Source organism: Pan troglodytes, chromosome 10 (assembly GCF_028858775.2).
Source record: "Pan troglodytes isolate AG18354 chromosome 10, NHGRI_mPanTro3-v2.0_pri, whole genome shotgun sequence".
NCBI lineage: Eukaryota > Metazoa > Chordata > Mammalia > Primates > Hominidae > Pan > Pan troglodytes.
The window spans coordinates 116,947,123-116,974,324 of NC_072408.2; the positions used below are offsets into that span (position 1 = coordinate 116,947,123).

General features: G+C 40.2%; 1 protein-coding gene across 8 annotated transcripts in view; it reads left to right on the top strand.

Moving 5' to 3' along the window:
• The window catches only part of IFT81 (intraflagellar transport 81), a 133,678-nt gene that overhangs the window by 50,369 nt on the left and 56,107 nt on the right, over nt 1-27,202 (top strand). For all 8 annotated transcript variants that reach the window (XR_008538365.2, XR_010147760.1, XR_010147761.1 and 5 more), the window contains exons 7-10: nt 100-210; nt 1,556-1,640; nt 8,132-8,295; nt 11,702-11,797. Coding sequence is in view for 4 of the 8 variants with exons in the window: in XM_054663518.2 (XP_054519493.1) it covers nt 100-210; nt 1,556-1,640; nt 8,132-8,295; nt 11,702-11,797 (456 nt within the window). In the remaining 4 variants the exon portion in view is untranslated. The remainder of the gene's footprint in view (nt 1-99; nt 211-1,555; nt 1,641-8,131; nt 8,296-11,701; nt 11,798-27,202) is intronic.

The window sequence follows — 27,202 nt, forward strand, 5'->3', positions numbered from 1 at the left end:
ACCAAAAGGAAATGATAAGTGGATGTCTGAGTCACATGACATGCTAATTTTTTTCTTCAAACCTGACAGTAACATGTACTACTTATTCCCTTACTGTAGGTTGAGACAGCTCAGAATCATCAATGGATGCTTAAAATAGCAAGGCAACTTCGAGTTGAAAAAGAGAGAGAAGAATATCTTGCACAACAGAAACAGGAACAAAAGAATCAGGTATCCACATAAAAGTTTATATTCTCAGTATGAAGGAAATAGTTCCTTCTCATAATCCAAATGTAAAGAAAAGAGTTTTAAAATTGTAGACGTTCACGTTCCTTTTGCTAACATAATGGAATACTCTTTTAATTAAGATAAATATTTCAGGCCGGGTGCAGTGGCTAACACCTGTAATCCCAGCACTTTGGGAGGCTGAGGCGGGCGAATCAGGAGGTCAGGAGTTCAAGACCAGCCTGGCCAGCACAGTGAAACCCTGTCTGTACTAAAAATATAAAAATTAGCTGGGCATGGTGGCACATGCCTGTAGTCCCAGCTACTCCAGAGGCTGAGGCAGGAGAATCACTTGAACCCAGGAAGTGGAGGTTGAGGTGAGCTGAGATCACGCCACCACACTCCAGCTTAGGCAACAGAGTGAGACTTTGTCTGAAAAAAAAAAAAAAAAAAGATAAATATTTTGTGGCAACAACAATACCACTTTTTGGGTTTTATACTCTGAATTGTATCTATACACTGTCTTTTGGCCTATGCTTACCTCGTGTTGTTCCAACATTACAGAAGAGTCATTGTAATGTTGATTACAGAGCAGTAAGATTAACTGCTAATAAAACTTCTAGAATCTCTACAGGATGCTTTTAGATTCCAGGGCTATGAGACCATTCTTTTTATTCCAGTGATCACAGTACCCTCTGCAGTTTACTACAATGGCAAATAAGTCATGAAAAGGCTCAAAATCACCTACACTCCATGTTTTTAAACTTTGCCTTAAAGAAAAATAATTTGCTCAGAAATTATTACTTTTACTTATTAAAAATCTATTTTAAAATCTGAGTAGACTTATACATTAAAATATATTTCACATAGGCTTCATTTACTACTAAATCAGCAGTTTAAATGTTTGATTCTGCTGGCACTTGACTTGGCATCGAAGTAGTTTCACTGCAGCAGTAAGCTGCATCGCCTAAGCCCTGAATGGTTACTTGGCGTTGGTTTGTGATTCTGAAACATCACTATATCAATGTTAACATTACTTGGCCTTAAGAAAACCATGTATAACAAGAAAAATCTGGTGTGTGTGTTTCTTTGATAAGTATTTTTCCTTAAACCGCAAATTCAGTAAATAACTAAAGAAAAATTTCTGAAAACTTCCTTAAAAAATGTATGTGAAAAGGTATTGAGAGAACCAGTTACGTTTTGGGTTTAATATGGGAATTTTCCGAGTTCTTATTATTTGTTCCTTTTATATCATAAGAATTATATGGAACTTGTATTTTTCATTGCTTGCCTAAGTGAGAGGTAAGCTTCAGTAGACTAAGCAAGTAATCTATTTAATTGTATTTTAAAGCTATTTCATGCAGTGCAAAGATTGCAAAGAGTACAAAACCAGCTGAAAAGCATGCGCCAAGCTGCAGCAGATGCAAAGCCTGAAAGTAAGTGGAAATTATTATATGGTATAGGTGATTAGAAAATATTAATTTAAATCAAGATCTTCCTAAAAAATCAATCTGTGAGAATTAGTTATCATCAAGTGATGTCTCAGCATTTTGGAACATCATTTCCTAGCTGGAGAAGGAGAGCCCTGATAAAGACATCCCTGGGTTTTCACCAGATGTTTTTAAAAATTCCTAACCAGATGGCCGGGTGCAGTGGCTCATGCCTATAATCCCAGCACTTTGGGAGCCCGAGGTGGCGAGAGGTCAGGAGTTCGAGACCAGCCTAGCCAACATGGCGAAACCCCATCTCTACTAAACATACAAAAATTAGCAGAGCGTGGTGGTGGGCACCTGTAATCCCAGCTACTCAGGGGGCTGAGGCAGGAGAATCGCTTGAATCTGGGAGGCAGAGGTTGCAGTGAGCCGAGACCGCGCCACTGCAGCCCAGCCTGGGCGACAGAGCGAGACTCCATCTTAACAGCAACAACAAACAATTCCTAACCAGTTTTTCGCGTTAGAGAGTGAAGATAATGAAAACAACTGTGGAGGGAGGCTGTCTGGTTTGTGCTTGTATAAAGGACTTAGCATGGCTGGGCGTGGTAGCTCACACTTATAATCCCAGCACTTTAGGAGGCTGAGGTGGGTGGATCACTTGAGGTCAGGAGTTCGAGACCAACCTGGCCAACATGGTGAAACCCTGTTTCTACTAAAAGTACAAAAAAATTAGCTGGGCATGATGGCATGTGCCTATAATCTCAGCTACTCAGGATGCTGCGGCAGGAGAATTGCTTGAACCTAGAAGGCAGAGGTTGCAGTGAGCCGAGATCGCGCCATTGTACTGCAGCCTGGGCGACAGACTGAGACTCTGTCTCAAGAAAAATAAATAAATAAATAAATAAATAAAGTACTTAGCATGGACGTTGTGAAAATGATGGTTGGAAAAATTATGAATCATTGTTTTAAAGCCAGGGCTATAAAGAAAAAGAATAGAATGCTGGATCCTTAAAACTGAGTGTTTTTCATATTTTGGTTTGTAGAATAACAGTGCTAATGACGTAGGTATCTCTGGCTCTGTTCTTACATTAGCTTAACACAGAGGATAAACTGTCCTAACAGCCCAGATTACACCACCAGATCCATCCTAGGCATTTTACAAAGCATTTTTGCTTGTCAGAAGAAAGACCACGCAAACTGAAAGAGCAGTGGAAAGCTCTCATTTGTACTGGAGAACTATCCCAATGTAAATAGCTGATAGAGGGTTAATTCATCTTTCTGTAGTAATCTATGAAATTCTACAAGAGCAGGGAGCAGGAGGTTAAGGAGTTCCTACTTCGTTGACATCTTTCTGGGAAGTGGAAAGTGATCTGTTCACAGCCTAGGAAAAGGGTAGATTAAACATATTTAATTGATCCAGGTATTTAGTTTAATAAGGTCTAACTTTTCAGTAACAAAAAAGGCTTACAAAAGCTAATGTTTACTTAAATAACAAAAAGTACTTTTAGTATGACAGTATAATTTGTCTTTTTGCAGAGTAACAGCTATATTATAAAACATTCACTGAGGTTAATCTTTTTTTTTTTTTTTTGAGATGGAGTTCCACTCTTGTTGCCTAGGCTGGAGTGCAGTGGTGCAATCTTAGCTCACCGCAGCCTCCGCCTCCCGGGTTCAAGCGATTCTCCTGCCTCAGCCTCTGGAGTAGCTGGGATTACAGGTGTGTGCCACCACGCCCAGCTAATTTTTGTGTTTTTAGTAGAGACGGGGTTTCTCCATGTTGGTCAGGCTGGTCTTAAACTCCCGACCTCAGGTGATCCGCCCGCCTCAGCCTCCCAAAGTGTTAGGATTATAGGTGTAAGCCACTGGGCCCGGCTGAGGCTAATCATTGTTATACTCCACACATTTGTGAGATTTATTACATAAAAGAAGACACTCATTTGATTATAGTAGGATCAGTGAGATGTTTTCAAAGGGTTTTTAATATAAAAGTTTGCTGACATCTTAGTGACCTTGTATTTAATTTACCCAGGATTTTGAAAGATAATGCTTTTAAAACTTTTCATAGAAACATATGACTATTTTTCAAGGTCTAAGTTAAATTTTTTAAGAGAGTAATTTAAAATTTGATGGAAACTTGGTTTTTATGTTTTAAACAGCTTTATTGAGGTAAAATCGACATATAATAAACCACACAAACCCTGGTGCAGTGGTTCACACCTGTAATCCCAACATTTTAGGAGGCAAAGGCGAGCAGATCACTTGATCCCAGGAGTTCAAGACCAGCCTGGACAACATGGCAAAACCTGTCTCTACAAAAAAATACAAAAATTAGCCAGGTGTGGTGGTGCACGCTTGTAGTCCAGCTACTTTGGGAGGCTGAGGTGGGAGGATCACTTGAGCTCAGGAGGTGGAAGTTGCAGTGAACTGAGATTGTGCCACTGCACTCCAGCCTGGGCAACAGAGGGAGACTCTGTCTCAAAAAAAAAAAAAAAAGAAAAAGAGAAAAGAAAAAGCTGCATGTATTTGGTATGGTTCAGCGACTCACACCTATAATCATACTCCTTTGGGAGGCCAAGGTAAGAGGATCACTTGAGCCCAGGAGTTTGAGACCAGCCTGGGCAACATAGCAAGAACCTATCTCTACAAAAAATAAAAAATTATTTGGGAGGCCAAGGCGGGTGGATCACAAGGTCAGGAGAGCGAGACCATCCTGGCTAACATGGTGAAACCCTGTCTCTACTAAAAAAATATAAAAAATTAGCCGGGCATGGTGGCGGGTGCCTGTAGTCCCAGCTACTCGGGAGGCTGAGGCGGGAGAATGGCGTGAACCCGGGAGGCAGAGCTTGCAGTGAGCTGAGATCGCGCCACTGCACTCCAGCCTGGGCGACAGAGTGAGACTCCATCTCAAAATAAACACATACATACATACATACATACATACATACAGAGTGAGACTCCATCTCAAAATAAACACATACATACATACATACATAAAATAAAATAAAATAAAATAAAAAATAAAAAATTAGCTGGGCATGGTGGTACATGCCGATAGTCCTAGCTATCCAGGAGCCTGAGGCAGGAAGATCACTTGAGCCCAAGAGTTTGAGGTTAAAGTGAGCTATGATTGTGCCACTGCACTCCAGCGTAGGTGACAGAGTAAGACTTTGTCTCAATAAATAAATAAATAGCACATATTTAAAATGTATTAAAAAAATTTTTTTAAATTTTACTTTAAGTTTTGGGTTACATGTGCTGAATATGCAGGTTTGCTACATAAGTATACATGTGCCATAGTGGTTTGCTGCACCTATCAACCTGTCATCTAGGTTTTAAGCTCCGCACACATTAAGTATTTGTCTGAATGCTCTTCCCCTTTCCTCCCATGCCCTAAAGTGTATCCTTGATTACTTTTGACATACGCATACACTGGTGAAACCATCAGCTTTTAATCAAGATCACAAACCTATCCATCAACCCAAACATTTCCATTGACTCTTTTTAATGTCTCACTCTTGCCCCCTTCTGCCTTTCTGTCCCTCCCCAGGCAACCATGGATTTGCTTTCTGTCACTATAAATCAGTTTATATTTGCTAGAATTAGAAACTTTTTTTAAATAGAGAAAATATTATTTGAGAATTTTAAATCTTTAAAAACATTTTAGTCTTTGATTCCATGCATCTCTAATTACATGGGGTACACTTAAGAACCTGAGGATGGAAAAGTTGGTCACCTAACAGACAAAGAAGTCAGGATATAGATTTAATTGAAAACCACATAGGAATGACTGACTAATTACAGTGTGATTTATTTATTTTTATTGTTTATTTACTTATTTATTTATTTTTTGAGATGGAGTTTCGCTCCCGTTGCCCAGGCGGGAGTGCAATGGCGTGATCTTGGCTCACTGCAACCTCCGCCTCCCAGGTTCAAGCCATTCTCCTGCCTCAGCCTCCCAAGTAGCTGGGATTACAGGCATATGCCACCACGCCCGGCTAATTTTATATATATTTTTTAGTAGAGACGGGGTTTCTCCATGTTGGTCAAGCTGGTCTCAAACTCCTGACCTCAGGTGATCCGCCCGCCTCAGCCTCCCAAAGTGCTGGGATTACAGGCATGAGCCACCACGCCTGGCCTATTTTTTATTTTCTGAGATGGAGTTTTGCTCTTGTTGCCCAGGCTAGAGTGCAATGGCATGATCTTGGCTCACCGCAACCTCTGCCTCCCGGGTTCAAGCGATTCTCCTACCTCAAGCATCTCTACAGCCTCCAGAGTAGCTGGGATTACAGGCATGAGTCACCATGCCCAGCTAATTTTTTGTATATTTAGTAGAGATGGGGTTTCTCCATGTTGGTCAGGCTGGTCTCAAACTCCCAACCTCAGGTGATTCGCCTGCCTTGGCCTCTCAAAGTGCTGGGATTACAGGTGTGAGGCACCACACCCAGCCTACAGTGTGATTTATTAAACACTTTCTCTTCTCTTCCTTTCTCTAATCCTGAAAAAAGAAGGAATAGTGAAGTAATGAATGGAAAACTTAGAATTTGCAGTTAATAAAATTTTACATGTTAATATATGGTTAGCACAATGGAACTAAAAATAGTTTTAAGGCTTTGGGCCAGATGTATTATGCAATCTATTACACAGATTACTTAAACCAGAAACCCCATGTGTTAAAAATTCGAGCCAGGCCAGATGCAGTGGCTCACGCATGTAATCCCAGCACTTTGGGAGGCCCAGGCAGGCGGATCACTTGAGGTCAGGAGTTGCAGACCAGCCTGGCCTTAACATGATGAAACGCTGTCTCTACTAAAAATACAAAAAATTAGCCGAGCTGGTAGTGTGCGACTAATTCCAGCTACTCAGGAGGCTGAGGCAGGAGAATCGCTTGAACCCAGGAGGCAGACAGAGGATGCAGTGAACCCAGAATGCACCACTGCACTCCAGCCTGAGTGACAGAGCAAGATTTCATCTAAAACAAAAAACAAAAAACATTCAAGTCAGAATTTGTAAATGTGTAAATGGAAAGATCTGAAATAAACTTTGTAAATCTCTCTAGGCTGGGAATTTAAAACAAGATGGTTATTCACTGAAAATCTGTGTGTATAGTTGTCCATCTGCAAAAATAAGAAAACTAAAATCTTAAAAATATAAATTGCCACTTAACTGTAAACTAATAATACTTTACAAAATAAAAAATACCAAAACATGGAAAACTTAAAACATTTATGTGTAGGTAGATACTTTGTTTCTTTTTTCTTTTGTTTGTTTGAGACAGATTCTCCCTCTGTCCCCCAGGCTGGAGTGCAGTGATGGTGACACGATCTTGGCTCAGTGCATCCTCTTCCTCCCAGGTTCAAGCGATCCTTGTTCCTCAGCCTCCCAAGTAGCTGGGACTACAGGCATGTGCCACCATGCCCAGCTAATTTTTGTATTGTTAGTAGAGACAGGGTTTTGCCATGTTGCCCAGGCTGCTCTCGAACTCTAGACCTAGGTGATCCACCCACCTCGGCCTCCCAAAGTGCTGGAATTACAGGCGTGAGCCACTGCACCTGGCCTGTTACTCTTTTTTAGATTTTAACTTGTGGTGCTTTTAGTAATGTCTTCATTGGCTTGAAGCTGACAAATGATAATGAATTATCATTTATGAACTGTTATAATAGAAATATAAATTGTTCTGGGTACAGTGTAATCCCAGAACTTTGAGAGGCTGGGATCACACCTGTAATCCCAGCACTTTGAGAGGCTGAGGTGGGTGACTGCTCAAGCCCAGGAGTTAGAGACCAGCCTGGGCAACATGGCAAAACCTCGTCTCTACAAAAAAAAATACAAAAATTACCTAGGCGTGGTGACGTACACCTGTGATGCCAGCTACTTCCAGCTACTCAGGAGGCTAAGGTGGGAGGATCACTTGAGCTGTGAAGGTTTAGGTTGCAGTGAGCTGAGATAGTGCCACTGCACTCTAGCCTGGGTGACAGAGCAAGACCCTATCTCAAAAAAATAAAAAATACATATATATATATATATATATATATATATATATATATATATCATTAAAAGTATTCCAAAAGAAAAAAAATACATGATCATCTGTATAAAAGAGCACCTGGGTTAGATTTTATTTGTGTTATCATTTGGTTCATGGGTCTCTTAAATGCTTAGAAGGTAAAATATGACCCAACAATGTATCTGGCTCAGCACATGTTATTTTTGCGTATTGCGGGATATAAAAGAATTAGGTTATAATTTGAAAGGGTCATAATAGCACTTTTTCTATAATTATTTAAATATTCTTCCATGTAAATTATGTTTCTTCATTTTCATTGTAATTAACAATAAAATATTTCAATGGCCAATCTTTTATTGTACTATGCTATATATTATACAGATTGTTTTCAACAAATATGCCGTATCCAGGTCTTATATTTAAAATAGTATACAGAATATCACTGTACCTACTCTTTTGGGCTGAATATTTATTTATTTTATTTTTAAAGGTTTAATGAAGAGGCTAGAGGAGGAGATAAAATTTAATTTATATATGGTAACTGAAAAATTTCCTAAAGAATTAGAAAATAAGAAAAAGGAATTACATTTTTTACAAAAAGTAGTTTCAGAGCCAGCTATGGGCCATTCTGATCTTCTTGAACTTGAATCTAAAGTAAGTGAGAATCATCTTTTTATAGCTCTCAATTTTATCTGATCCCCAGTCCTATAAAATTATGTGAACTGCTTTCTGTAGCATCCCACTATTGACTCTTAAATTAACCTGTGCTAAGAGTTGACAACTCTTATGAGGAATTGTCCTTTATGAGGAATTATAGAATGTTATGCTATTACTTAATCCACATGATGTTATGAAAACATAATCAATTGATTAGCAAATGAAGTAACTTAAATATGTAAATTAATGCATATGAATTGACCAGTGGGTTTATGTCTTCATAATGTAAGCATTTAGATGGGAAATTTGGAAATATTTTAATTGTCATTAATTTTTATTTCCAAGCAAAATATTATAGCAATTTTATATTTAAAGCTAATATTTTTATTAACCTTGTATACCTGCCTTGGAATTACTAAATGTTGTAATGCTTATTGAAAGCTGGTATCAGGTTATACCTTTTTTTTTTTTTTTTTTTTGAGACAGTACTTGCTCTGTTGCCCAGGCTTGAGTACAGTGGCACAATCTTCTCAGCTCACTGCAACCTCTGCCTCCTGGGTTCAAGTGATTATCCAGCCTCAGCCTCCCAACTAGCTGGGATTACAGGCACGAACCACCATGCCCGGCTAATTTTTTTTGTTTTTTTTTTTGTTGTTGTTGTTGTTGTTTTGTTTTTTGTTTTTTTTGAGACAGAGTCTCGTTCTGTTGCCCAGGCTGGAGTGCAGTAGTGTGATCTCGGCTCACTGCAACCTCCGCTTCCCGAGTTCAAGCGATTCTCCTGCCTCAGCCTCCTGAGTAGCTGGGATTACAGGCACGAGCCACCACGCCTGGCTAATTTTTGTATTTGTAGTAGAGACAGGGTTTCACCATGTTGGTCATGCTGGTCTCAAACTCCTGACCTTGTGATCCACCCATCTCAGCCTCCCAAAGTGCTGGGATTACAGGCGTGAGCCACCGCACCAGGACTTGTTTTGTTTTTTGAGACGGAGTCTTGCTCTGTTGCCTAGACTGGAGTGCAGTGGTGAGATCTCAGCTCCCTGCAACCTCTGCCTCCCGGGTTCAAGCCATTCTCCTGCCTCAGCCTCCCAAGTAGCTGGGGCTACAGATATGTGCCACCATGCCTGGCCAATTTTTTTATTTTTAGTAGAGACGGGGTTTTGCCATTTGTCCAGGCTGGTCTTGAACTCGTGACCTCAGGTGATCTGCCCGCCTCAGCCTCCCAAAGTGCTGGGATTACAGGTGTGAGCCACTGTGCTTGGCCTGATTATACCATTTTTGTTCCCTAGAATTAAAATGCTAGGTCAGGTGCAGTGCCTTTTTTTTTTTTTTTTTTTTTTTTTTTTTTGACGGAACTTGCTCTGTTGCCCAGGCTGGAGTGCAGTGGCACAATCTCAGCTCACTGCAACCTCCACCTTCTGGGTTCAAGCGATTCTTCTACCTCAGCCTCTCGACTAGCTGGGATTACAGGCGCACAGCACTACGCCTAATTTTTTTTTTTTTTTTTTTTTTTTACACGGAGTCTCACACTGTCACCTAGGCTGGAGTTCAGTGACATGATCACAGCTCACTGCAGCCTCCATCTCCCAGGCTCAAGTGATCCTCCACCTGAGCTTCCCAAGTAGCTGGGACTATAAGGTGCATGCCACCAGTTCTGGCCAATTTTTGAATTTTTTGTACAGACAGGGTCTGGCCATGTTGCCCAGCATGGTCTTGACCTCCCAGATTCAAGAGATCTGCCTGCCTCCGTCCACCTCAGTCTCCCAAAGTGCAGGGATTATAGGTGTGAGCCATTGCACTCAGCCTAATTGAAATGTTTTGACTTGCTAATTCTTTAGTGTGCTTACTATGTGGTTAATAGCCACTACAATTAAATACATAATTCTGACTGTTTTTTTGTGTGGTTTTTTTTTTTGAGATGGAGTGTAGCTCTGTTGCCCAGGCTGGAGTACAGTGGCGTGATCCCGGCTCACTGCAACCTCTGCCTCCTGGATTCAAGTGAATTCTGCCTTAGCCTCCCCAGTAGCTGGAATTACAGGCACCTGCCACCACGCCCAGCTAATTTTTGTATTTTTAGTAGAGATGGGGTTTCACTGTGTTGGCCAGGCTAGTCTCTAACTCCTGACCTTGTGATCCACCCACTTCAGCCTCCCAAAGTGCTGGGATTACAGGTGTGAGCCACCGCGCCCAGGCCTGACTGTTTTATTCTTTTAATTTACTTAGAAAAAGTAAATGTCCAAGTCAGATCTGGCTAAAATTTTGTTTTGTTTTGTTTTGTTTTTGAGATGGAGTCTCACTCTGTCACCCAGGCTGGAGTCCAGTGGTGCGATCTCGGCTCACTGCAACCTCCACCTCCTGGGTTCAAGTGATTCTCCTGTCTCAGCCCCTGGAGTAGCCAGGACTACAGGTGCATGCCACCAAGCCCAGCTAATTTTTTGTATTTTTAGTAGAGACGGGGTTTCACCATGTTGGCCAGGCTGGTCTCGACCTCCTGACCGCAGATGATGCACCCGCCTCAGCCTCCCAAAGTGCTTCAATTACAGGTATGAGCCACCGTGCCCGGCCTAATCTGGCTAAAATTTAATGTCACAGAATTAGGGTTAGGGTTAGAGAGAACTCTAATCTTTCAAAGGATGGATACACTGAAAACCATGGTTTTTGTTTTGATATGTTGAGGAACTATATGCTTCTGTCAGATTTATTCAGTTTTATTACATTTTGGAAAGATTTAGATTAATGATTAGGATAAATGATAGTTATCGAAGAATCACAGATTATTAGCATAGGAAGGGTGTTATCCCTGTCAACTGTCAGCTGGGTTCATGAATCATTGTAATAAATCCCTGGTGCATATTTGTTCACATTTGCTTTATCACTTTCAGTGACTTGAAGTCACAACGTAGGTGAGGGGATAACTTCAGATTTTTAGAAAGCATCTTTGTGGTAATATATAAATATTTCATGTAAAATACTTTAGGATAATTTAGACATAGATGATTAAATCTATATAAGTAATCAAACTGTGTAATTATATGTCATGAAATGTAAATTGTTTCTAAAGGTAATCATAACAAGCTCCCCATAACATTAATGAAACTGTTTTGCCCATCAGAGACTTAATGTTAAGAACTGTAAATTCCGGATGGGTGCCATGGCTCACGTCTGTAATCCCAGCACTTTGGGAGGCCAAGGTGGGAGGATCACTTGAGCCCAGGAATTCAAAATCAGTCTGGGCAACATAGCAAGACCCCATCTCTTAAAAAAAAAAATTAGTCTAGGTGAAACTGAGACCTTGTCTCTAAAAAAAAAGAACCATAAATTCAAAGCTGGTTTGGCCAGACGTCACTTAGTTTGTGTACTTATAGGGAAAGTTTTAACTTTTTTTTTTGCTTTCATGCTATTTTAGATAAATGAAATAAACACAGAAATTAACCAGTTGATTGAAAAGAAAATGATGAGAAATGAGCCCATTGAAGGCAAACTCTCACTGTATAGGCAACAGGTAAGAACATTCTTTTGGCTCACATATTTAGATCTGTAAGCATATTCATGAACCACTGGCTGTGTTATCTATAGTCTTAAAGTGAGAAGGAAGTAGAGAATAAATGTTGTTCTGTCACTGCTAATCTCCATAGTATATCAAAGAATTAGTGGAAAAGCCACAAAAGATGCTTATTCAAGTTTGAAATTACGATACCCCTAATAATGCTTAGTTTCCTTAGCATGTACGAACTGTGGTAATAGAGCTATTTGTGTTTGTATCTGTAACTGTGGAATTTATTTTTAAAATGAAAACTTACCTTAGGTGGTATAAATAAAAATATTTATAATTTTTAATGAGTTAATAACAGTATGCTTTTTCAAGTTTAAAGTTAGTTTGCAAGTGTAGAATAAATTAAATTTTAGTGCTAAAGCATTTATTATTTTATCCACAACTAAACTGTCACTTAGTTTTTGAGGGTACTTATCTTGTTTTATATTTCTATAAAAGATTCAAATGAAGGCCATGGCTTATCTGAAAAGAACCAAGGCAGGAGGATTTTAGTGTGAAGAGCATTCTACAACCTCAGAAAATACTAAGCTACATAACAAAGCATTATTTAAGGACATTAGAATTTTTTAAAACCTTTATAACGGAAAATTTCAATCAATTACAAAGGTAGAGGCAAATTGTTCAGTAAACCCTCATGTGTCCCTGAGCTACAGGGCTCATGGCCATTCTTGTTTCCTCTATACTGCCAACCCCAACTATATTATTTTGAAGCATATCTTAGACTTCATCATAACATTTCATCTATAAATGTTTCAGAATATATATCTAAAAGATAAAGGCTTTTTAACTTAACCACAACGTACCACATCTGAAAATTTTAATAATTCCTTAATATCAGAAAATATTCAGTCAGCCAGGAAATCAATGACATTTCCTTGTCTCTCTTTTTTTCAATTAAGATCCATATAGGATTCATATATTGCATTTGGCTGATAAGTTATTTATTTATTTATTTATTTTTTGCTGTCACCTATCTGTCCCAGAAAGTTTGTCTCTTTTAATCCATATGTTCTCTTCTCATCGATTTATCTATTTAGTGCTTTTTGGCAATATATGTGTTGACAAAACTGGTTCATTTTTCCCATGATATTTCCAACAGTTTGTGTTTTACTGATTGCAACCCTATGGTGTTGTTTTACCATGTTCATTTGTTTCCTGTATTTCCTATAAATTAGAACTAGGAGCTTGAACAGATTCTGGTTTGATTTTTTTTTGGCAAGAAAACTTTCTAGGTGGTATTACATACTTTTATTTGGAAGTGATAATGCTCAGTTGTCTCTTATTGTGACATGAGCAGCCACTTACTATTATTGCTCATTGCTTATCCATTAATTTTATTATAAATTATAAAATATTCATATTTTGATTCCTTCTTCATTTATTAGCTGGACTACTTTTTTTTTTTCTTTTGAGATGGAGTCTCACTGTCACCCAGGCTAGAGTGCAGTGGTGCGATCTCGGCTCACTGCAACCTCCGCCTCCCAGGTTCAAGCAATTCCCTGCTTCATCCTCCTGAGTAGCTGGGATTACAGGTGCCCACCACCATGCCTGGCTAATTTTTGTATATTTAGTAGAGACAGGGTTTCACCATCTTGGCCAGGCTGGTCTTGAACTCCTGACCTCATGATCCACCTGCCTTGGCCTCCCAAAGTGCTGGGATTACAGGTGTGAGCCACCGTGCCTGGCCCTGGACTACTTTTATAAAGAGAAAACCTCTCATCAACTATTTGGTTATCCTGAGTTATAGTTCATATAGGATAGGCAGGGTACATGCTTGGTTTTTATCATTATTTACCAGTTTTCATAATGAATTTGTTTCCTCTAACTCATTTGCATCCTCCAACAGTGAAGTGATCAATTAGGGCTATTTTTTGTTGTTTTTTGTTTATTTAATCTCATTATGAATCCTAGACATTATAAGTTTTAAACAGTATCCTTAATGATGCTCAAATTGTCCCAGTTTTGGCTAATGGGAGGCTTTTCAAGTTAACTTTTGACTTCTTTTCAGATTCTAGTGGTCTTCGATAATTTCCTTGCTTTCTGCATTATTTAAGTCATTTCTAGGCTCATCGTTTACATTTCCTACTCTAGACCTGGAATTAGGCTTTCTTCTATGAACCTGATTTGTTTTAGCAGGAAATGGTATTTAGAAACTGAAACAGGGAAAGTTCCCTTGTCCCCATCTCAGGGCGTGCGACAGGGGGAGTGGCTCGCTTCTTTAGTGCCCCACTGCTCAAACCTCTAGAGGAGCATATAGACAGGCAGGTTGTGGGGCTCTGTCCCCACAGCAGTGTCTAAGGGTGAATGTTTACAGCGGAAGCCCCAGTGGGCATGTGTTACAGTGTGCTCTTTTAGTTTAGCCATCCATAGGCGGCTTGTGTTAGTCAGCTCAATTAGACCCCTACCTTATCACAAGGACAGAGGGCTTTCTGTATCCCTGGGGTTCTTGTCTTGGTGTACCGGAAGAACGGATCACATGTGCTCTTGGAGAATGGGTGTAAGGTTTTATGGAAGTAGCTTTCAGCAGATAGGGGAGCCCGAAGGGAGATGGTTTTCCCTTGGAGTCAGGCCGCCGAGTGGCCTGACTCTTCTTTGACCACCCTGACTCTTCTCCCACTGCCCCATCCTAACTCTGCGTCGTTCTGCCAGTCAATGGCCTAGGTCAGTCAGTGGCCTGCCGGTGCCTGTCGGTGTCTCTAGGTGTCAAGCCACTTGTGTCTTCTTCAGCCGATCTGCTCCTCTTGATGTCCGGCCACTTGTGTGTCTGCCTGCTAGGGTCCCGGGGGTTTTTATAGGCACAGGATGGGGGCATGGCAGACCAGGGTGGTCTCGGGAAATGCAACATTTGGGCATGAAGGCAGGAGTGCCTGTCCTCACCTAGGTCCATGGGGACAGACCTGGGGGTGGAGCCCTCACCAGGGACCATGCCCTCCTCTACCCAGCACTTCCCTGCCCCACTTCTGTATCAAAACCACAGTCTGGGTGTTAGGAGTTCTCGTTGATTTTTTGTTTGTTTGTTTTCTTTTCTTTTCTTTTCTTTTTTGAGACAGAGTCTCGCTTTGTCACCCAGCCGGGAGTGCAATGGCATGATCTTGGCTCACTACAACCTCCGCCTCCTGGGTTCAAGCGATTCTCCTGCCTCAGCTTCCCAAGTAGCTGGGATTACAGGCACATTCCACCACGTCCGGCTCATTTTGTATTTTTAGTAGAGACAGGGTTTCACCATGTTGGTCAGGCTGGTCTTGAACTCCTCCCAAAGTGCTGGAATTACAGGTGTGAGCCACCGCACCCGGCCATGTTTTTAGGTAGCCATTGTTTTTAGGTCTTTTCAGTGGACCAGGCTAGGAGGTATTTCTTTCTCTTTCTTTTTCATAAAGTACACCATCAGTGCATACTAATCCTTCCAGTTCAGATTCAGGACTACTTGGTTTTACTTAGTCTTGTCAATCTCACATCTTTTTCCTTATCCCACGTTGAAAATCTTGGTTCTTAGTAACATCAACATAATTTAATTCATAATTTGCTTTTGTCCAGTGGAACCAACATAAATTTATCATTTGTATAATATTAATCCACATTTTACACAGAACAGTCTCAGAATAAAAGTACCAGTAATACCATCAAGAATATGATTACTACTGAAAATTGGTTTTTAGTTCATTTTGGTTTTGGGGTATATATTCAAATAAGTTTCCAGCATCTATCCCTGTGCTTCCACCCTATTCTTTCCTTCCCACATAGGTATTTTTTAAATTTCACACTTTATTATTCCATTAGAAATATTATATAGACGTATATACTCATATCTCACTTCTTAGGGAAAGAAGAACATATTAAACACACTCTTCTTCTCCTTGCATTTTTTCTTCTTAACAATATATGCTGGTGATCATTCCATAGTAGAAAAAATTTTGTTCCTTTTTAAAAATACCTTGATTGAGATATAATTCACATACCATATAATTCACCCATTTAAAGTGTACACTTCAGTGGTATTTTAGTGTATTTATAGTTTGTGCAACCATCACCACAATCAATTTTAGAACAATTTTATCACCCCTAAAAGAAACCCCAAACACATTAGCACCCACTTTCCATTTCTCCCCTAAACCCCCAATTTCAACTGATTTGAGACAAAATCAGTCTCTATAGATTTGCCTGTCATGCACATTTCATATAAATGGAATATTTTAATATGTTATTCCTTGTCATTGGCTTCTTTCACTTAGCGTAACATTTTTAAAGTCCATCCATGTTGTAGTATATGTATCAGTACATCATTCCTTTTTAATTGCTGACTAATACTCCATTGTATAGCTATATCATGTTTTGTTTATCCATTCATTGGTTGATGGACATTTAGGTTGTTTTCACTTTTTGGCTATTATGAGTAATGCTACTATGAACATTCTTATACAAGTTTTTGTGTGGATATATGGGATTTTAAAATTATTTTCTAAATTGACAAATACAAATTGTTTATATTTATGGTATACAACATGATGTTTTGAAATATGTATACATCATGGAATGGCTAAATCAAACTAATAAACATATGCATTACCTCACATACTTATTGTTTTGTGGTGAGAACACTTAACATCTATCCTCTTAACAATTTTCAAGTGTTAAGATACATTAACTATAATTATGATATTATACAAAGATCTCTTGAATTTATTCCCCCAACTGAAATTTTATATCCTTTGACCAGTATCTTTCCAATCTGTATACCTCCCTAATCCCGATAACCACCATTCTACTCTTCTGCTTCCATGAGTTCAGCTTTTTAAGATTCCACATGTGAGTGAGATCATGCACTATTTGTCTTTCTGTGCCTGGCTTATTTCATTTAACATAGTGTCCTTCAGGCTCATCCATGTTGTTGTAAATGACAGGATTTCCTTCTTTTTTAAGGCTGAGTAGTATTCCATTATGCATATACCACATTTTCTTTATCTATTCATTCACTGATGGATACATGGGTTGATTCCATATGTTGACCATTGAAATTAATGCTGCAATGACCATGTAAATGCAGATATCTCTTCAATATACTGATTTTTATTTCCCTTGGATATATACACACTAGTGGGATTGCTGGATTATATGCTAGCTCTATTTTTAATTTTTGAGGACCCTCCATACTGTTTTCTATAATGGCTATACTAATTTACATTCCCATCCACAGTGTACCAGAGTTCCCTTTTCTTCACATTGTCACCACCACTTGTTATCTTGTGTCATTTTGATAGTAGCCATTCTAACAGTTGTGAGGTGATAGCTCATTTTTAAATTTACATTTCCTTGATGATTAGGGATGCTGAGCATTTTTTCACATACCCATTGGCCATTTGTATGTCTTTAATAAATGTCTCTTTAGGTTCTTTGCCCATTGTTTAATCAGGTTATCTGTTTTTTTGATATTGAGTTGAGTTCCTTATATATTTTGGATGTTAACCCCATTTTTGAATTGGGTTGTTTGGTTTTTTGTTGTTGGGTTTTAGGAGTTCTCTGTATATTCTGGATTTTTTTTTTTTTTCTTAGAGATAGGGTCTCACTCTATTGCCCAGGCTAGAGTGTGTCATCATAGCTCACTGCAGCCTTGAACTCCTGGGCCCAAGTGATTCTCCCTCCTCAGCCTCCCAAGTAGCTGAGACTACAGGTACCTGCCACTGCACCTGGCTAATTTTTTGTAGAGATGGGATCTTCCTACAGTGCCCAGTCTGGTCTGCAATCCCTTCAAGAGATCCTCCCACCTGGACTTCCCAAAGTACTGGGATTACAAGCATCAGCCACCATGCCTGGCTTATTCGGGATGTTAATCCCTCATCAGATATATGATTTGCAAATATTTTCTCCCATTCTGTGTGTTGCCTTTTTACTCTGTTGACAGTGTCTTTTGATGCACAAAAGTTTTAAATTCTCATGAAGTCCAATTTGTCTAATTTTTTCTTTTGTTGCCTGTGCTTTTGGTGTCATATCCAATAAACCATCGCTAAATCCAGTGTTGTGAAACATTTGCCCTATGGTTCCTTCTAACAGTCTTATGCTGTTCCCTAACAGTAATACTGGCCTCAGAAAATGAGTTAGGAAGTTATGCTACTCTTCAACTTATTGTAAAAGTTTGAGAAGGATTTGGTGTTTGTTATTTTTTACTGTTTTATTTTTGAGACGAAGTTTCGCTCTTGTTGCCCAGGCTGGAGTGCAATGGCGTGATCTCGGCTCACCGCAACCTCCGCCTCCCAGGTTTAAGCGATTCTCCTGCCTCAGCCTCCCGAGTAGCTGGGATTACAGGCATGCACCACCATGCCAGCTAATTTTTTATTTTTAGTAGACACAGGGTTTCTCCATGTCTCTACTAAAGGTCAGGGTGGTCTTGAACTCCTGACCTCAGCCGATCCACCTGCCTCGGCTGCCAAAGTGCTGGGATTACAGGCATGAGCCACCGCGCCCAGCCTGGTATTCGTTAATTTAAGTGTTGGGTGGAATTCACCAGTGAGGCCATCAGGACCAGGGCTTTTCTTTGTTGGGATATTTTCTTTTTTTTTAGACGAAGTTTCGCTCTTGTTGCCCAGGCTGGAGTGCAATGGCGTGATCTTGGCTTACCGCAACCTCCGCCTCTCAGGTTTAAGTGATTCTCCTGCCTCAGCCTCCCGAGTAGCTGGGATTACAGGCATGCACCACCATGCCAGCTAATTTTTTATTTTTGGTAGACACAGGGTTTCTCCATGTCTCTACTAAAGGTCAGGGTGGTCTTGAACTCCCGACCTCAGCCGATCCACCTGCCTCGGCTGCCAAAGTGCTGGGATTACAGGCATGAGCCACCGCGCCCAGCCTGGTATTCATTAATTTAAGTGTTGGGTGGAATTCACCAGTGTGGCCATCAGGACCAGGGCTTTTCTTTGTTGGGATATTTTCTTTTTTTTTAGACAAAGTCTCGCTCTGTCACCTCAGCTGGAGTGCAGTGGCATGATCTCAGCTCACGGCAACCTCCGCCTCCTGGGATCAAGCAATTCTCTGCCTCAGCCTTCCAAGTAGCTGAGATTACAGGTGCCTGCCACCACCCTTAGCTAATTTTTCTGTATTTATAGTAGAGACGGGGTTTCACCATCTTGGCCAGTCTGGTCTTGAACTCCTGACCTCATGATAGACCTGCCTTGGCCTCCCAAAGTGCTAGGATTACAGAGCTTGCAATGAGCCAAGATCACGCCATTGCACTCCAGCCCAGGCAACAGTGTGAGACACTATCTCAAAAAAAAAAAAAAAAGTATTTTTAGCCGGGTGCGGTGACTCACGCCTGTAGTCCCAGCACTTTGGGAGGCTGAGGCAGGCAGATCACATGAGGCTAGGAGTTCAAGACCAGCCTGGCCAACATGGTGAAACCCTGTCTCTGTTAAAAACACAAAAATTAGCCGGGCATGATGGTGAATGTCTGTAATCCCAGCTACTCGGGAGGCTGAGATGGAAAAATTGAACCCGGGAGGTAGAGGTTGCAGTGAGTCAAGATCATGCCTCTGCATTACAGCCTGGGTGACAGAGCAAGACTCTTGTCTCACAAAAAAAAAAAAAAAAGAAAAAGAAAGAAAGAAAGAAAAAAATGTATTTTTAATTTCCACAAATTTGTGAATTTACCAGTTTTATTTCTGTTGATGATTTCTAACTTCATCCTGTTGTAGTCAAATAAGATACTCTGTATGATATCTATCTTTTAAAATCTATTGAAACTTTTTTTTGGCCACAGTCTCACTCTGTCACCCAGGCTGGAGTGCAGTGGTGAGATCTCAGCCTCTATATGTCTCAGTTTTCTATATGTCTGCTAAATCTAGTTGATTTATTTTGTTGTTTAAGTCCTGTATTTTCTAACTTATATTCTGTTTGTTCTATCCATTATTGAGACTGAATGTTGAAGTCTCAAGCTATTATTATACAATTGTCTTTTTCTGTGTTCAATTCTGTCAGTTTTTGCTTCATATATTTTGATGGTCTGTCATTAGGTGTGAAAATGTTTATAATTGCTTATAATCTTGCTGTATTGAACCTTTTATTAATAATGTCCTTCTTTGTCTCTTGTACTCTTTGAAAATTTAAAGTTATTTCATCTGTTATTAATATAGTCACCCTGTTGTCTTTTGTTTACTATTTGAATGGAATATCTTTTTCTATCCTTTCACTTTCAGTTTAGTTATGTCTTTGGATCTAAAATGAGTCTCCTGTAGACAGCATTACTTGGATCATGTGGTTTCTTGGGGGAGTTTTTTTGAGACGGAGTTTCACTCCTGTTGCCCAGGCTGGAGTACAATGGCGCGATCTCAGCTCACTGCAACCTCCACTTCCCTAGTTCAAGCGATTCTCCTGCCTCAGCCTCCCGAGTAGCTGGGATTACAGGTACTTGCCACCATGCCCAGCTAATTTTTTGTATTTTCAGTAGAGACGGGGTTTCACCATGTTGACCAGGCTGGTCTTGAACTCTTGACCTCAGGTGGTCTGCCCACTTCGGCCTCCCAAAGTTCTGGGATTACAGGTGTGAGCCACCGCGCCCGGCCTGGATCACATGTTTTTTGTCCATTCTGCCAATCACTGTCTTTTAATTAGATAATCAATCTATTTATATTTAATTACTGATAAACAGCAACTTCTGTCATTTTGCTATTTGCTTTCTATATGCATTATAGCTTTTTTGTTCCTCATTTCCTGCTTTACTGTCTTTTGTGTTTAGTTGATTTTTTTATGGTGAAATGTTTAAATTCCTTTCTCATTTCCTTTGTGTATATTCTATAGCTATTTTCTTTGTGGTTACCATGGGGATTACATCCTAAAGTTATATCACTGTAATTTGAACTTATACAAGTTTAACTTCAATAACATATAAAAACTCTGCTCCATTACAGCTCCATCCCCACCCCTTTCAGTTGTTCATGTCACAAAATGACATCTTTACACATTGTGTGCCCCAAAACATAAACTAACAATCCTTTTAAATGCATTAATCTCTTAAATTATATCTTTTACACATTGTATGCCCAAAACATAAACTAATAATTCTTTTAAATGTGTTAATCTCTTAAATTATATACAAAACAAAATGTGGAGATATAAACCAAAATTACAGTAATACTAGCCATTCAGCTATTAATAATAATTGTGTTGTTTTAAATGTATAGTCTCTTAAATTATGTAGAGAACAAAAAGTGGATTTACAGACCGTTGTTACACTAATACTATCTTTCGTAATTGCTCATGTATTTGCCTTTATTGGGATCTTTCTTTCTTATACATCTTTGAGTTACCTCCTAGTATCTTTTCATTTCACCTTTCAGGACTTATTTGAGCATTTCTTCCAAGGCAAGTCTAGTTGTAACAAACTCCCTTAGCTTTTGCTTATCTGGGAATGTAGCTTTTGTTTATCTGGGAATGTCTTAATTTATTCCTTACTTTTTTTTTTTTTGGAGATGGAGTCTCACTTCATCACCCAGGATGGAATGCAGTGGCATGATCTCCACTCACTGCAATCTCCACCTTCTGGGTTCAAGCAGTTCTCCTGCCTCAGCCTCCCGAGTAGCTGGGACTACAGGTGTGCACCACCACGCCCAGCTAATTTTTGTATTTTTAGTAGAGATGGGGTTTTGCCATGTTGGCCAGGCTGGTCTAGAACTCCTGACTTCAAGTGATCTGCCTGCCCCAGCCTCCCAAAGTACCGAGATTATAGGTGTGAGCCACCACACCCAGCCTCTCCCTTACTTTTGAAGGACAGTTTTGCCAGATATATGATTCTTGGTTGACAGTTCTTTCTCTTAGCATCTTGATATATTATCCCACTGCTTTCTGGCCTCCAAAGTTTCTGATTAGAAATTTGCTGATGATCTTATTGAGGATCTCTTGTATGTGACTAGTCAGTCTCTTGATGCCTTCAGAATGTTCTCTTTGCCTTTGGCTTTTGACAGTTTGATTTTTTTTTTTTTTTTCAGAGCAGGAGTAGAAGTTTATTTTAAAAGGCCTTAGAGGCCAGATGCAGTGGCTCATGCCTGTAATCCCAACACTTTGGGAGGCCGAGGCAGGCAGATCATGTGGTCAGGAGTTTGAGACCAGCCTGGCCAATATGGTGAAACCCCGTCTCTACCAAAAAATACAAAAATTACCTGGGGGTGGTGGTGTGTGCCTGTAGTTCCAGCTACTCGGGAGGCTGAGGCAGGAGAATTGCTTCAACGTGGGAGGCGGAGGTTGCCGTGAGCCAAGATCATGCCATTGCACTTCAGCCTGGGCAACAGAATGAGACCCTGCCTCAAAAAAATAAATAACTAAATAAATAATAATCATAATAATAAAAGGCCTTAGAAAAGAAAGGAAGTGCACTTGGAAGAAACCCAAGCAGGCACATGAAGTTTAAAGAGAGAAGATCAAGTGCCAACAGTTTGATTTTAATGTGTCTCAGTGTATGTCTCTTTCAGTTCATCTTTCTTGGAGTTTCTTCTTCTTCTTAGATGTTTATATTTGTATTTAATCAAATTGATGAAGTTTTCTTACATTATTTCTTCATATATTCTATCTGTCCCTTTCTCTTTGTCTTTTCCTTCTGGGACTCCCACAGTGCATATACTGGCCTACTTAATGGTATCCCACATGTCCCTTAGGCTCTGTTCACTTTTCTTCAATATTTTTCTCTTTCTATTTCTCAGACTTGATAATTTCTATTGTCCTGTCTTCAAGTTCATGGATTCTTTTGTCTGCCTTCCCAAATCTGCCTTTGAATCCCTCTAGTGAATTTTTAATTTCAATATTGCACTTTTTAGCTCCAGGATTTCTTTTTGCTTTCTTTTTAGGTTTTCCCTGTATTGGCATTTCTATTTTGTTAATACATTGTTTTCTTGATGTTCTCCACATCTTCGTGAGTTCTTTGAGCATCTTTAAGACAGTAGTTTTAAAGTCTTTATCTAGTTGATCTGCCATCAGGTCTCTTTCAGAGAATTTCTATTCATTCATTTTATTCTTTTGTTTTTATTTTTATTTTTATTTTATTTTATTTTTGAGACAGAGTATCACTCCATTGTCCAGGTGGAGTGCAGTGGCATGATCTCAACTCACTGCAACCTCCACCTCCTGGGTTCATGCAATTCTCCTGCCTCAGCCTCCTGAGTAGCTGGGATTACAGGCTAATACAAAAATTAGCCATCACACCTGGCTAATTTTTGTATTTTTAGTAGAGACAGGTTTCACCATGTTGGCCAGACTGGTCTTGGAACTCCTGACCTCAAGTGATTCACCTGCTTTGGCCTCCCAAAGTGGTAGGATTACAGGCATGAGCCACCGTGCCTGGCCTGTTTTCAAATTTTTTTAACAATTTTATTCTAAAAAATAGAAACAGGGTCTCATTATGCTGCTCAAACTGGTTTCAAACTCCTGGCCTTAAGGGTTCCTTCTGCCTTAGCTTCCCAAAGTGTTGGGATTATAGGTGTGAGCCACTGTGCCTGGCCTCATATTTTTCCTTTAGATGTGTCGTATTTTATTGTTTCTTTGTATGCTTTGTGATTTTTTTTTTCTTTTTGAGATGGAGTCTCGCTCTTTCGCCCAGGCCGAACTGCAGTGGCACTATCTCGGCTCACTGCAAGCTCCCCCTCCCAGGTTCATGCCATTCTCCTGCCTCAGCCTCCCGAGTAGATGGGACTACAGGCGCCCGCCACCACGCCCGGCTAATTTTTTGTATTTTAATTAGAGACAGGGTTTCACCTGTTAGCCAGGATGGTCTCGATCTCCTGACCTCGTGATCCACCTGCCTCGGCCTCCCAAAGTGCTGGGATTACAGGCGTGAGCCACTGCGCCCGGCCAATTTTTTGTATTTTTAGTAGAGATGGGGTTTCACCATGTTAGCCAGGATGATCTCGATCTCCTGACCTCGTGATCCACCCGCCTCAGCCTCCCAAAGTGCTGGGATTACAGGTGTGAGCCACTGCGCCTGGCTGTGATTTTTTTGATTGAAAAGTGGACATTGGAATCTCATAATGTAGTAACTCTGGAAATTAGGTTCTCTGTTTTCCCAGGGGTTTACTATTTTTTGTTATTGTTTTTGTTTTTTTGATTGGTGTAGACTGTGCCAAAGGATAGGCTAAAGTGTAAAGTTAAGATAGGCTGGGCACAGTGGCTTATGCCTATAATCTCAGCACTTTGGGAGACCAAGATGTGTGGTTGAGCTCAGGAGTTTGAGACTAACCTGGGCAACATGGCAAGGTCTCTACTAAAAATACAGAAATATACCTGGGCGTGGTGGTGTGTACCTGTGGTCTCAGCTACTTAGGAGGCTGAGGTGGGCAGATTGCTTGAGCCTGGTAGGTGGAGGTTGCAGTGAGCCAAGATTGGGCCACTGCACTCCAGCCTGAGTGACGGAGCCAGATCCTGTCTCAAAAAAATCTCAGGTCTTTTCTGAGCCAGTGCATTTCCCTGGACATGTGTCATCACTTTCTAAATTTTCCCATATATGCAGTTGCTTTTTAATGTCTTAGTCTTAAATGTCTGGCTTCCAAAAGGGGAGAATGAGAAAAACTAAAGGGACAGAAAAAAGGATCCGGACCTATAATTCCTCTAGAAGTCACTTCAGTAAGAGGGGGAGGGACTTGCAATAATGGTGGAAGATGCAACAATGGCCTCCCTCTCTTTGTCTGCACCTCTGTGATCAGAAGCAGCACTCAGGGCATAGATCCCCAGTATTGGAGGACTAGGTCTTTTCTGTTCACACTTGCTGCAGCAAGCTGTGTGCATGCTGCACCAGGAACATGTGTTTGGGGCTGGAGGTGGGGGATGGGACCTGCTATTGTGCTAAGGGCTGAAATTGATTGAAATTAGCCTCACTTTACTGTCCAAGCTTTCCACTGGATGTTGCAAGCACTCAGTATTCCAACAATTACACTGGTAGAATCTGTGTGATGTAATTATTTTGGAACACCAGAGAAACTGTTCACTAGGTGAGGAGACAGATTTTGGGTGCTTCCTACTCCACCACCTTCTCAGAATCTCGCCTCCTCAAACGGTTTCGAAACTCTTTTTTGTAAAATTTATGCCTACCTATTGTATTAGTCAGGGTTATCCTAATCAACCATATATCCTATTGGTTAGTCAGAACTAATAGGATATAGGTATATATAAAAGGGAATTTATTAAGGAGAATTGGCTCACACAGTTACAAGGCAAAGTCTCATGATAGACCATCTGCAAGCTGGAGAAAGAGAAAATCCAGTAGCGGCTCAGTCCAAGGCCAAAAGCCTCAAAACCAGGGAAGACGACAGTGCAGCCTTCAGCCTGCAGCCGAAAGGCCTAGAGCCCCAGGAAGCTGTTGGTGTAAGTCCCAAAAGCTGAAAAACCTGGAGTCTGATGTCCAAGGACAGGAGGAGAGGAAGCATCCAACATGGGAGGAAGAAAGAGAGCCAGTAGACTCAGCGAGCAAAGCTATCCCACCTTCCTCCCCCTGCCTTGTTCTAGCAGCACTGGAAGCTGATTGGATGGTGCCCACCACATTGAGAGTGGGTCTTTGTCTTCCAGTCCACTGACTCAAATGTCAGTCTCCTCTGGCAATACCCTCACAGACACACCCAGAAAAAATGCTTTACCAGCCACCTAGGCATCCCTCAATCCAGTCAAGTTGACACCTAATAGTAACCATCACACATATTTACTTTCATTTTTGCTTTTATAAATGAGGGCTTTTCTTTCCTTATGTCTTCCGATTGATTTTGTCTATGAAAGCTATTGATTTGGTTTCTGTAGTTTTTCTATTCTTTTGATCTTTTGGAAGCATAATTATATAAACATGCAAATTCCAATTTTTCCTTTCAAATTTTTATGCTTCTAATTGCTTTCTCATGTCTATTAGCTAATACTTTCAATACAGTAATTAAACTATAGTAAAGGTAGTGGGCATTTTTTTCTTGTTCCTGAGTTTAGTGGGAAATACCCTCATATTTCTCTATTAAATAAGATCCTGGTTTGGGGATGAAGTTTATATTTATTTTATCATGTTATTTATTTTATTATTGAAGTATACTATCAATTCTTATAGAGTCTGGTGTTCTATCATTCCTTCTTCACCACTTTTTTTTTTTTTTTTCCTTTTGAGATGGAGTCTCACTCTGTCACCCAGGCTGGAGGGCAGTGGTACAATCTCGGCTCACTGCAGCCTCTGCCTCCCAGGTTCAAGGAATTCTCCTGCCTCAGCCTCTCAAGTATCTGGGACCACAGGTACATGCCACCATGCCTGGCTTGGTGTATTTTTTTGTATTTTTAGTAGAAACAGGGTTTTACCATGTTGACCAGGCTGGTCTTGAACTCCTGACCTCAGGTAATCCACCCACCTTGGCCTCCCAAAGTGCTGGTATTACAGGCGTGAGCCACCACGCCTGACCCACTTTTTTTTTTTCTTTGAGACAGGGTCTCTGTCACCCAGGCTGGAGTGTAGTGGCATGATCATAGCTCACTGCAGCCTCAACCTCTTAAGCTGAAGTGAGCCTCCTATCTCAGCCTGCCAAGTAGCTGGGACCACAGGTGTGCATCACAACACTCAGCTATTTTTTTTATTATTATTTATTTTTTTGTAGAGTCAGGATCTCACTATGTTGCCTAGGCTGGTCTTGAACTCCTGGGCTCAAGTGATCCTCCCACCTTGGCCTCCCAAAGTGCTGGGATTACAGACGTGAGCCACTGCACCCAGCCTCCTTCATTTTTTAAGCTAGAATAGTTCTATGGAGTAAAACATTGCTTCATGATCACCTGTCTTTTCATTTTCTTAAAAAAAGGACAATAGAATTTTTTTAAGGATTTGTGCTAGAGATTTCGCTCTCCTGTCAAATTTCCTTGAAAAATTATTTGTATCATTTCTCTTAAGACAGTTTGGCTAATGTTTTTCTTAAACTAGTACAGCTATGGTTCATTTAAGGAAATCTCCCAAGAGTTACTAGCTAATATAAAATGCTGCTAAGAGTAGCCATTTGCATTTTGTAAACATTTGCCTAATTCTGGTGAGTCAGATGTTTGATTTTGAACCTGCATTTTATTTATTAGAATAGCCCAAATATGATAGATGTTTTAACATTTCATTTTAAAAGTATGGATATTGAATTTAGTAAGATGACCTTTGTTGTAGTTTTGAGAAAAAAGCTTTTTTTTTCTTCCAATAAAGGGAAACCCACCATGTAAAAATACGGTAGACTTGGTGTTACCATCTATTGACTTGAACTAGGATGTATTTTCATTAGCATTTGAGTGTTATTTGAGAAGACTTTAATATTTTTCTTTTTTTTTTTTTTTCTGAGACAGAGTCTTTCCCTGTCACCCAGGCTGGAGCGCAGTGGCGTGGTCTCAGCTCACTGCAAC